This window comes from Manis javanica, chromosome 13, assembly GCF_040802235.1.
Source record: "Manis javanica isolate MJ-LG chromosome 13, MJ_LKY, whole genome shotgun sequence".
In the NCBI taxonomy this organism is placed as follows: domain Eukaryota; kingdom Metazoa; phylum Chordata; class Mammalia; order Pholidota; family Manidae; genus Manis; species Manis javanica.
In genome coordinates this window covers 89,643,479-89,655,570 of record NC_133168.1, presented here as the reverse complement: position 1 = coordinate 89,655,570, position 12,092 = coordinate 89,643,479, and the positions used below count along the sequence as shown (strand labels likewise).

The 12,092-nt window shown below is 43.5% G+C and overlaps 1 protein-coding gene across 3 annotated transcripts in view; it reads right to left on the bottom strand.

Moving 5' to 3' along the window:
- The window catches only part of AP1M1 (adaptor related protein complex 1 subunit mu 1), a 31,926-nt gene that overhangs the window by 12,381 nt on the left and 7,453 nt on the right, over positions 1-12,092 (bottom strand). For all 3 annotated transcript variants that reach the window (XM_073220202.1, XM_037009502.2, XM_073220203.1), the window contains 2 exons: positions 10,596-10,726; positions 9,733-9,880 (listed from right to left, as the gene is read on the bottom strand). In XM_073220202.1, coding sequence (XP_073076303.1) covers positions 9,733-9,880; positions 10,596-10,726 — 279 coding nt within the window. The remainder of the gene's footprint in view (positions 1-9,732; positions 9,881-10,595; positions 10,727-12,092) is intronic.

The following is a 12,092-nucleotide window of genomic DNA, read 5'->3' as shown; positions in this document are numbered from 1 at the left end:
AATACAATCAACAGATGCCAACACCTACATGGATGTTGGGATAATCTGACAACGGCTTTAAACAGTTGTGATAAAATGTGCAAGCATTCCTGAAACAAATGTTAACATAGGAAGTCTCAGCAAAGAAATAGACTCTATGAAGAAGAATCAAATGGGAATAGAACTGAAAAATATGGTACATGATATATAAAACTCACTGGATGGGCTCAATAACAGAATGGCAATAAAAGGAAAGGGTCAGTGAAGATAGATCAATAAGAATTATCCAACCTAAACAACAGAGAGGAAAAATGTAATAAAATGAACAGAGCCCCAGGGACCTTGGGGCATTAACAAAAGGCTTAACATTATTGTCACTGGGGTAAAAAGAGAGAGTGAAATGATGAAACATATTTGAGGAAATAATGGCTGATAAGAGACAGAGACCTACAAATTCAAGAAGCTGAACGGGTTGAAAACAAGATGGATGCATGAGAAGTGAGGAAAAAACTTCCTCCCAAGACCACATATAACATGAAAATACAGCAAATACAATGAATCCTGAAAGAGCAACTGGAAAGAAGACTGCAACACACAGCCTACATCTGGAGAAAAGAGAAGACCACACAGAAAAGGGTAAAGTAGCAAAGCTGCAATCTGGCGGTACCCAAGCCCTCCTCCAACCCCAGCTCACCAGAGGGAGGAAGAGAAATGGAGCAGGGAGGGAGTAGAAGCCCAGGACTGCTAAATACCCACCCACCCCTGGAAATCTACTCTGGGAGCATGAACCCCCATTACATGGTGCTCTGGAGATTAGAGGGGTTGGAAAGCAAAGACAGGCAGAATACTTGGAGAGACTGATATTCCAGCCATTTGAGGAGAACAGGTACCCTCACCCAGCGGCTCCAGGACAAAAGAAAGGCGGGCACTTTGAAAGACTTCCCAACAGCAAGAGGGCTGCAAACGGGGCAAGGATAGCTTGCTGCTCAGGAGAAACAACAGGTGGACAAAATTGTCCTGGCACACTTAACCCAGCAGGTTGGGAATTTTCAGGAGCTTCATGTGCTCTAACTCCCTGGCTGGCAACGCAGTGCCGAGGACCCCCCCACTGTGACACGCAGCCTGCCGCTCCTTCCTCCCAGCCGGCACCAGTTTGCAAACCTGCTGCACCTGCCATAGCACCAGGCCAGCCAGAGGGCAGCGCCACCTATGGCAGCTACAGGGGTGTAGCATAGAGGCTCCTCCCTGTGCACCTGGCCCACTGGCCCTGGCAGTGGAGGCAGGCACTGCAGCCAGGAATCAGGAAAGAGCTCTTTCCTCCCAGCAGGAGCTGGCAGGGCACGCCTGCAACCCCCACTATAGCTTCAGGAGCTCGGCAGCTCCAGAGAGTAGAGCTTCTGGGCACTAGAGGGCACTGCCTATACAAAGTTATTATTCCATAGTAATCATTAGAAATATGAGAGAGCAAAAGAACCTGGTACAAACCAAATCCCTCAAACATCAGAAAGAGGGCTAAGTGAAATTGAAATTAACATCTTCCTGATAAAGATTTCAATATAAAAATCATAAACATGCTCACAGAGCTACAGAAAAATATTCAAGACCTCAGGGAGGACTTCAAGAAAGAGACAGAAACTTTGAAAAATACAGTCTCTCAAGTGAAACTTACAATGGAGGGCTTTAAAAGCAGATTAAATGAGGTAGAGGAGATAGTAAATGAAATAGAAGTTAGAGAACAGGAATACAAAAAAGCTGAGGCACAGAGAGAAAAAAGGATCTCTAGGAATGAAAGAATATTAAGAGAATTGTGTGACCAATCCAAACAGAACAATATTCACATTATAGGGGTACCAGAAGAGGAAGAGAGAAAAAGGGATAGAAAGTGTCTTTGAGGAAATAATTGCTAAAAACTTCCCCAATCTGGGGAAGAAAATAGTATCGTAGGCTATGGAAGCGCACAGATCTCCCAACACAACAGACACTAGGAAGACAACACCAAGACACACAATAAATAAATGGCAAAGATCAAAGACAAAGACAGAGTATTAAAGCAGCCAGAGAGAGAAAAAGATCACAAGAAAGGAAAACCCATCAGGCTATCATCAGATTTCTCAGCAGAAACCTTACAGGTCAGAAAGGAGCGGCATGATATATTTAATGCAATGAAACAGAAAGGCCTAGAACCAAGAATACTCTACCTGGCAAGATTATCATTTAAATTTGAAGCAGAGATTAAACAATTTCCAGATAAGCAAAAGTTGAGGAAATTTACCTTCTGCAAAGTGTATCTACAGGGTATATTTAGGAGGGTCTGCTATAGACGGAAGTGCTAAACCGCTGTCACTAGAGAAAATAAAACCACAGTAAATGAAACAGACCAATTAATTACTAAGCAAAAGCAAAATTAAATCAACTACCCATAAAGTCAGTCAAGGGATACATAAAGAGTACAGAATATGACACCTAACATATAAAGAATGGAGGAGTAAGAAAGAGGAGGGAAGAAAAAAGAACCTTTAGATTGTGTTTGAAATAGTGTAATAAGCAAGTTAAGTCTGACTGTTACATAGCAAAGAAGTGGCCCCTGAACCTTTGGTAATCATGAATCTAAAGCCTGCAATGGCAATAAGTACATATATATCAATAATCACCCTAAATGTAAATGGTCTGAATGCAGCAATCAAAAGACACAGTTACAGAGTGGATAAAAAAAATAAAAAGACCATCTATATGCTGCCTACAAGAAACTCTCTTCAAACCCAAAGACACACACAGACTAGAAGTCTAGAAGTGAAGGGATGGAAAAGATATTTCATGCAACTAATAGGGAAAAAAAGGCAGGAGTTGCAGTACATGAATCAGACAAAATAGACTTCAAAACAAAGAAAGTAACAAGAAACAAAGAAGGACATTATATAATGATAAAGGGGCCAGTCCAACAAGAAGATATAACCATTATAAATATCTGTGCACCCAACATAGGAGCACCTACATATGAGAAATAAATACTAACAGAATTAAAGGTGGAAATAGAATGCAATGCGTTCATTTTAGGAGACTTCAACACACCACTCACTCCAAAGGACAGATCAACCAGACAGAAAATAAGTAAGGACACAGAGGCATTGAACAACACATTAGAACAGATGGACCTTACAGACATCTACAGAACTCTACACCCAAAAGAAGCAGGATATACATTCTTCTCAAGGGCACATGGAACATTTTCTAGAATAGATTATATACTAGGCCACAAAAAGAGCCTCTGTAAATTCAGAAGGGTTGAAATTGTGCCAACCAGCTTCTCAGACCACCAAGGTATGAAACTAGAAATAACTTATGCAAAGAAAACAAAAAAATCCCACAAACACATGGAGGCTTAACAACATGCTCCTAAATAATCAATGGATCAAAGACCAAATAAAAACAGAGATCAAGCAATTTATGGAGACAAGTGAAAACAACAACTCAGCACCCCCAAAATCTGTGAGACATAGTAAAGGCAGTTTTGAGAGAAAAGTATATTGCACCACAGGCCTACCTCAAGAAAGAACAACAATCCCATATGAACAGTCTAAATTCACAATTATCACTAGAAAAAAACAAATGAGGCCCAAAGTCAGGAGAAGGAGGGACATAATAAATAGCAGAGCAGAAATAAATAAAATTGAGAAGAATAAAATAATAGAAAGAATCAATGAAAGCAAGAGCTGGTTCTTCAAGAAAATAAACAAAATAGATAAACCCCCAGCCAGACTCATCAAGAAAAAAAGAGAGTCTACATACATAAACAATCAGAAATGAGAAAGGAAAAATCACTACTGACACCACAGAAATATGAAGAATTATTAGAGAATACTATGAAAAATTATATGCTAACAAACTGGATAACCTAGATGAAATGGACAACTTTCTAGAAAAATACAACCTTCCAAGGCTAACCCAGAAAGAACGTAAAATCTGAACAGACCAATTACTAGCAACAAAATTGAACTGGTAATCAAAAAACTACCTAAGAACAAAACTCCTGGTCCAGATGGCTTCACCGCTGAATTTTATCAAACATTTAGGGAAGACCTAATACTCATCCTCCTGAAACTTTTCCAAAAAGTAGAAGAGGAAGGAATACTTCCAAACTCATTCTACGAGGCCAGCATCACACTAATACCAAAACCAGGCAAAGACACCACCAAAAAAGAAAATTACAGACCAATATCCCTGATGAACACAGATGCAAAAATACTCAACAAAATATTAGCAAACAAAATTCAAAAATACATCAAAAAGACCATCCATCATGATCAAGTAGGATTTATTCCAGGGATGCAAGGATGGTACAACATTTGAAAATCTATCAGCATCATCCACAACATCAACAAAAAGTACAAAAACCACATGATCATCTCCATAGATGCTGAAAAAGCATTTGACAAAATTCAACATCCATTCTTGATAAAAACTTTCAACAAAATGGGTATAGAGGGCAAGTACCTCAACATAATTAAAGGTCATATATGACAAACCCACAGCCAACATCATACTGAACAGTGAGAAACTGAAAGCTTTTCCTCTAAGATTGGGAACAAGACAGGGATGCCCACTCTCCCCACTGTTATTCAACATAGTACTGGAGGTCCCAGCCACGGCAATCAGACAAAACAAAGAAATACAAGGCATCCAGATTGGTAAGGAAGAAGTTAAACTGTCTCTGTTTGCAGATGACATGATATTGTACATAAAAAAAAAACCCTAAAGAATTCACTCCAAAATCTAATATCTGAATTCAGCAAAGTTGCAGGATACAAAATTAATACACAGAAATCTGTGGCATTCCTATACACTAATAATGAACTAGCAGAGAGAGAAATCAGGAAAACAATTCCATTCACAACTGCATCAAAAAAAGTAAAATACCTAGGAATAAACCTAACCAAGCAAGTAAAAGACCTATAACCTGAAAACTACAAGATACTCTTAAGAGAAATTAAAGAGGACACTAACAAATGGAAACTCATCCCATGTTCTTGGCTAGGAAGAATTAATACTGTCAAAATGGCCATCCTGCCTAAAACAATCTATAGATTCAATGCAATTCCTATCAAAACAGTAACAGCATTCTTCAATGAACTAGAGAAAATTGTTCTAAAATTCATATAGAAACCACAAAAGACCTCGAACAGCCAAAGCAATCCTGAGAAGGAAGAATAAAGCTGGGGGGATTATGCTCCCCAACTTCAAGCTCTACTACAAAGCCACAGTAATCAAGACAATTTGGTACTGGCACAAGAACAGACCTTTAGATTAATGGAACAGACTAGAGAGCCCTTATATAAACTCAACCATATATGGTCAATTAATATATGATTAAGGAGCCACGGACATACAATGGGGAAATGACAGCCTCTTGAACAGCTGGTGTTGGCAAAACTGAACAGCTACATGCAAGAGAATGAAACTGGATTATTGTCTATTCCCGTGCACAAAAGTAAACTCGAAATGGATCAAAGACCTGAATGTAAGTCATGAAACCATAAAACATAGAAGACAACATAGGCAAAAATCTCCTGAATATAAGCATGAGCAACTTCTTCCTGAAGGCATCTCCTCAAGCAAGGGAAACAAGCAAAAATGAACTCATGGGACTACATCAAATTAAAAAGTTTCTGTATGGCAAAGGACACCATCAACAGAATAAAAAGACATCCTCCAGTATGGGAGAATATATTTGTAAATGACATATCCGACAAGGGGTTAACATCCAAAATAATAAAGAACTTACATGCTTCAACACCCAAAAAGCAAATAATCCAAATAACAAATGGGCAAAGGATATGAAGAGACACTTCTCCAAAGAAGAAATTCAGGTGGCCAACAGACACATGAAAAGTTGCTCCACATCGCTAATCATCAGGGAAATGCAAACTAAAACCATAAGGAGACATCACCTCACACCAGTAAGGATGGCCAGCATCGAAAAGACTAAGAACAACAAATGCTGGCAAGGATGCAGAGAAAGGGGACCCCTCCTACACTGCTGGGGGGAATGTAAGCTAGTTCAACCATTGTGGAAAGCAATATGGAGGTTCCTCATAAAACTAAAAAGAGAAATACCATTTGACCTGGGAATCCCACTCCTTGGAATTTACCCAAAGAATACAACTTCTCAAATTCAAAAAGACATATGCACCCCTGTGTTTATCACAGCACTATTTACAATAGCCAAGATATGGAAGCAACCTAAGTGTCCATCAGTAGATGAATGGATAAAGAGGTGGTACACATTGGAATACTATTCCATATACACAATGGAATACTATTCAGCCATAAGAAAGAAACAAATCCTACCATTTGCAACAACATGGATGGAGCTGGAGGACATTATGCTCAGTGAAATAAGCCAGGTAGAGAAAGACAAGTGCCAAATGATTTCCCTCATTTGTGGAGTATAACAATGAAGGAAAACTGAAGGCACAAAATACTAGCAGACTCAGCAACTCCAAGAAGGAACTAGTGGTTACCAAAGGCGAGGGGTGTGGGAGGAGGGATAAGGGGATTGAGGGGTATTATGTTTAATACACACGGTGTTGGAGGGGTCATGGGGAGAATGAGTATCACAGAGAAGGGACGTAGTGGATCTCTGGCAACTTGCTGCACTGATGGACAGTGACTGCATTGGGGTGTGGGTGGGGACTTGATAATATGGGTAAATGTAGTAACCACATTGTTTTTTCATGTGAAACCTTCATAAGAGTGTATATCAATCATACCTTAATAAAAAAAAAGGTCACATTTAAACAAAATGGAAATCATGGGGACAGATATACCAGAGATAAAAGAAAAAATCAATGAAGTTGAAAACAGAAAAGAGAGAAAATGAAATGAAAAGCTGATTCCTTGTGAAGGTCAATAAAACTGATGAACCTCTCATAGGTTGACAAAGAAAAAAAGACACATAAATTACTAATATCAGAAATGAAAGAGACAATATCAGTATAAATCCTGCAGACATTAAAAAGATAGTAAGGTAATACTATAAACAGTTTCATGCACTGAAACTCAATGACTTAGATGAAATGAATTACCTTCTTAAAAACAAACTACCAAAACTCATCCAAGATGTAATAAAAAACCTGAATAAACAAACCAGTTAAAAAAATTGAAATTTGTAATTAAAAATATTCTGAAAAAGAAATCTTCAGGCTCAGATAGGTTCATTGGTGAATTTACTAAATACAATTTGAAATATACAATCACTTTAAAAATTAAATATTTAGGTATAAATCTAACAAAACACATACACGGTAAAAACTTTAAAACACTGATGAAAGAAATCAAAGATGACCTAAATATACAGAGACATGCTGCATTCATGGATTGTGAAAATTAACAAAGGTGACAGTCCAATCAAAATCCTAGAATTTATTCCATAGCTACACAAAAGCCACTTCTAAAACTCTCCATATAAAGGAACTGAATAGATAAAACAGTTTTGAAAAAGAAGAATGTTGAATCAAATTATTTGATTTTTCAGACTTACTATAAAATTACCATTACCAAGACTGTGGTATTGGCGAAGAATAGATAAACAGGTCAATGGAACAGAATAAGTCTAGAAATAGATTCGCACAAATATGGCCAATTGATTTTTGACAAAAACACAAGTGCAGTTCAATGAAGAAAGGACAGCGTTTTCAAAAAATGATGTCAGAACAACTGTAAAATTGTTCTATATGCAAAAAAAAGATACACATCTCAGACCTTATACACAGTGTAACTCAAAACTGATCATAGATCTAAATGGAAAACCATGAAACTTTCAGAAGAAAAATTTGAGAAAATCTGTATGACCTTGGGTTTGGCAATGAGTTCTCAGACATGGTACCAAAAGCACAATCAATTTTAAAAAACTGATAGTTTGGACATTCTCAAAATTAAAAACTTTTCCTCTACGAAAGACACTGCCAAGAAAATGAAAAGACATGTAACAGACTAAGACGACATATTTGTAAATCACATATCTGATAAAAGACTTACATCCAGAATACGTAAAGAATTTCCAGAACTCAACAATCAGAAAACAAATAACCCCATTTAAAAATGCTCAAAAGACATGAAGAGACACTTTTCCAAAGGGGATAAATGGATGACAAAGAAGCACATGAAAAGATGTTCAACATCATCAGCCATTAGGGATACGAAAATCAAATTAAAGCCATGAGATACCACGACATACAGGATGGCAAAAATAAAAACACTTATCAAGGACAGGGAACAACCAGAATGTTCATCCACTGATGATGAAAATGCAAACATGGTACAACCGCTTTGGAAAAACAGTTGGGCAGTTTCTTGAAAGGTCAAACACACACTTACCATAGGACCCAGCAATCCCACTCCTGGGTACCTGCCCTAGAGAAATGAAAACTTCTGTCCACATGTAAACCTATAGCAAGTCTATTCACAATTGCAAACACTGGAAACAACCCAAATATCCTTCAATGGCTGAATGGCTAAAACAATCTGTGGTTCAGAATATAACCTAAAATATAAATATAAGAAGAAACAAACTTTTGATAAACAAAGCAGCTTGGATGAATCTCTAAGGCATCATGCTGAGTGGGAGGAGGCCGACTCCTAAGGCCCTCCCGTAGGGCTGCATCCACACGACGGGCTCAGGCAGCCCTACAGCGGCGCCCCCTCATCCCTGGGGAGTGTGTTCTAAGACCCCAGCGGATGCCTGAAACCATGGAGAGTACTGAACCTTATATATACTGTTTTTTTCCTGTACATACATACCTATGATGAAGTTTAATTTGTAAATCAGGCACAGTAAGAGATTAAGAGCAATAACTAAATGAAATAGAACAATTATCACAATGTGCTATAGTACGTTATATGAATGCGATCTCTATGAAAATATCTTACTGCTCTGTATACACCCTTCTTGTGATGTGAGATGATAAAATGCCCACCGGATACGGAGTGAGGTGAATGGCTTAGGCGCTGGGCCTAGTGTGGGGCTGCTATTGACCTGCTGACAAGCCAAGAGGATGCTCATCTGCTTACAGGTAACGCGAAGTTGACCATGGTAACTGAAACCCCAGAAGAGAGACTGCAGATGGGGGCCCTACAGCCCAGTGGCAGAGACCGTATTGGTGGCCGCCAGGGGCTAGGGACTGGCAGGAGGGGGCGCCGACAGAGCGGCAGCAGGAGGGAGGTCTTCAAGGCGAAGGAGCTGTTCTGTGTCCTGATTACAGCAATGGGGACACAAATCTGTACGTGGCTACACTTCATAGAAAAAAAGATCAATTTTCCCTCATGATTTAAAAAAAAACGTAACACACATGAAACAATAAAACCGCCACCACCACCGAGCTGCAGGGGAGCGATGTCTTAGGCTCTGTTTTACATGACAACGTATGTTCCCTCAATCTCTAGAATGAGGTCCAACGGACAGTGAGTTTGTAAGCGAGGTTGTCTACGCACAGACCACTTCACTTTCCAACTCAATGCACTGCTTGTAAAAAACCCAAAACAACGAGCACGTACTCATTCTAAATAAGGACAAAAGCTAATGGAGATAAAATAAGCTCGTTGCAGTGAGCAGCCCCAATAGAATTCTGCTGATCTGCTATCCCGCAGAAACGAAATGTGACTCCGGACTTTCCTAGTTTTAAAAGCATAATGGTTTTCATTTCGGTTATGGAGAAGACAAACATTTTGAAAACAGTAAAGAAAAAAATGGCAGCCTACCAAGAGGTTGACGGACTCGATGACGTCTAAGAACACCTCGTTCTTCCGGTACTTGATGCCCTCGGACCGCCAGGACACTGCGTTGGTGACAGTGGCGGGGGGCCTCGGGGCCCCCGTTTCCAGCTTGTGGCCCTCCTGGGTGATGTACCTGAGGGGCCAGAGAGTCAGCTCAGCACCGACACCGTGGTAACAGGCCCTCACCGCAGGAGGCTCTCGGAAGGCAGGCCCTTTCATCAGGGGCTGTTTAATACACGCGCACCTTGTGATTTCTGAACCCCCCGACCAACTCCAGCTACAGCGAGGGCAGCACGTTCACTCGGGAGAGTCCCGGGCAGTGCTGGTGAGGACAAGAGGGAGGCCCGGACTGCTCTTCTGCAGGGCACGCGGGGGCTGGCTCCTTGGGGGGCGACCCCCGGTGCCCCTGGCCCACCTAGGAAACAGCTACGTGGCTTCTCTGGGTGTGCCTTTGCTCCCACGCAAGAGGGGGAGATGGCACCTCAGGCTGGGGCCGGGTGAACGTCAGGTGTTCACACAGGGCCTGCTCACGGAGGTGCCCGATCCACAGGCCGTGGGGGCCGTCCCATCGGAAGGACAGGACTCCAAAGAGGGAAGTTCTTTTTCTCACACCCTCATTTACAGCTCTAAGGCAGGTGACTCCCCAATAAAACGGCGTCTGGTGCCCGTCCGCTACAGGGGCAGCACTCTGGCCAGGCAGGGATGTCAGGTGGGTAAGGCTCTGAAGTGGCCCGGTCAGGGCCCAGGGGTGCCTGGAGATGGGATGGGTGCGGGGCCGTTCGCCCCTCCCGCCTCCGAAGCCGGACCGACACCGCCCAGACCCGGCCCGGCCCGGCCCGCGCACGCACTCCTGCAGGATCTTGCTGTCCGTGGTCTGCGGGAAGCCGAAGTCCATGAGCTCGTCTAGCAGCTCGTAGATGATGACAAAATTGTCGCGGATGCTCTCCTCCTCCAGCTCTTTGAAGTACTCGGAGAACACCTGCGGCGGGTCGGGGGCCGGCAGAGTGCGCGCTGAGGGCGGGATGGGGAGCGGCAGAGTGCGCGCTGAGGACGGGTGGGGTGGGGGAGCAGAGTGCGCGCTGAGGGCGAGGGGGTGGGCGGCAGCCCCCTAGGGCTGGACTCAGGGAACCCGGGCACAGGGCAGCGGAGGCTACCCGCGGGGTGGGAACCAGGCTGGGGGCGGGGCGGGCGTCCTCCGCGGCCCGTCAGAGGTCAGAGGCCTGCCCTCCTCTCCTTCCTGACAGACGCCCGCAGGCCTGGGACCCGCTCGGAGCGCCTCTTCAGTCCTCGCTGTTTGTCACCCTTTGCCTCTGAGTCAGCAGTGACTCAGGTAAAGGACAAGAACCACTAGGGGCAGGACAAGTGATTCTTCTGGACTTGTGCGTCCTCCCCTATCTATCTAGCCTGCTTCCCATGCAGACGCATCTCCATTTCAACAGAAAATTAAGACAAAGAAGGGACGCCAAGGGAGAAAAGCTTCATGACCACTAACGCTGAAGGAAGGTCACCAAAGCAGAAGGGAAATGCCGAGCCCCCAGGGAGGAGAACCTACCCCTTCCCCACTCTGATCTGATGTCCTCCCTGCACTCGAGGGCCACAACCGCCAGCCTCTACTCTTAAACCAGGCAGCACAGCCAGGCCTCTGGAATGAAGGCCAACTCCCTAGAAGGCACTGGGGGCCCCCCCGGGAGGACACACTCTCCTGCCCCACAGCCTCACCACCCAAGACCTGTGCCCGTGTCTGGCACAAGTGGCTCCTGAGCTAGCTGCATGAGGTGCCGCCTGAGGGACAACAGCTTTCCAGGGCCCCCCCACCCCGGCCTCCGGGTCCAATTCCCCATTTTCTTTAATCCCAGGGCCCCAGTGTCAGACAGGCCCCTCCATTTTCCTCCTCAAAGCTTGCGGCAACCTCCTCCCTGACCTCCCGGCTGCTTTCAAGTCCTTTCTCTACCCAGCAGCCAAACAGACTACCATACCTCAAATCAGGTCTCATCAGTTTCTTGCTTAAAGCCCTCCACGGCAGCTCATCGTGGCAAATCATCATCAGATTTGGAAAGAAATCTGAACTCACTGGGCCCTGTGCACCACCTCCACCCAGCTGAACACAGCCCCACTGTCGCAGGCATGCTGGCCTGCCTGATGCCCCCTTGCTGTACCACGTGCACTCTCCCCAGGGCCTCTGCATGTGCTGCTCCCATCGCCTCCCCACCTCGCTGTCAGCCTGGGCCTGGCCCGCTGTCAGCTCTCTCCACGGTAGGCCTTGGGCCTGTGCCTTTAGGGCCTCCAAGAGGACTCTGAGCAGACCTCGGCCCTGCCTTCCTCCCTGACTCTTGATGGGTCGCTCT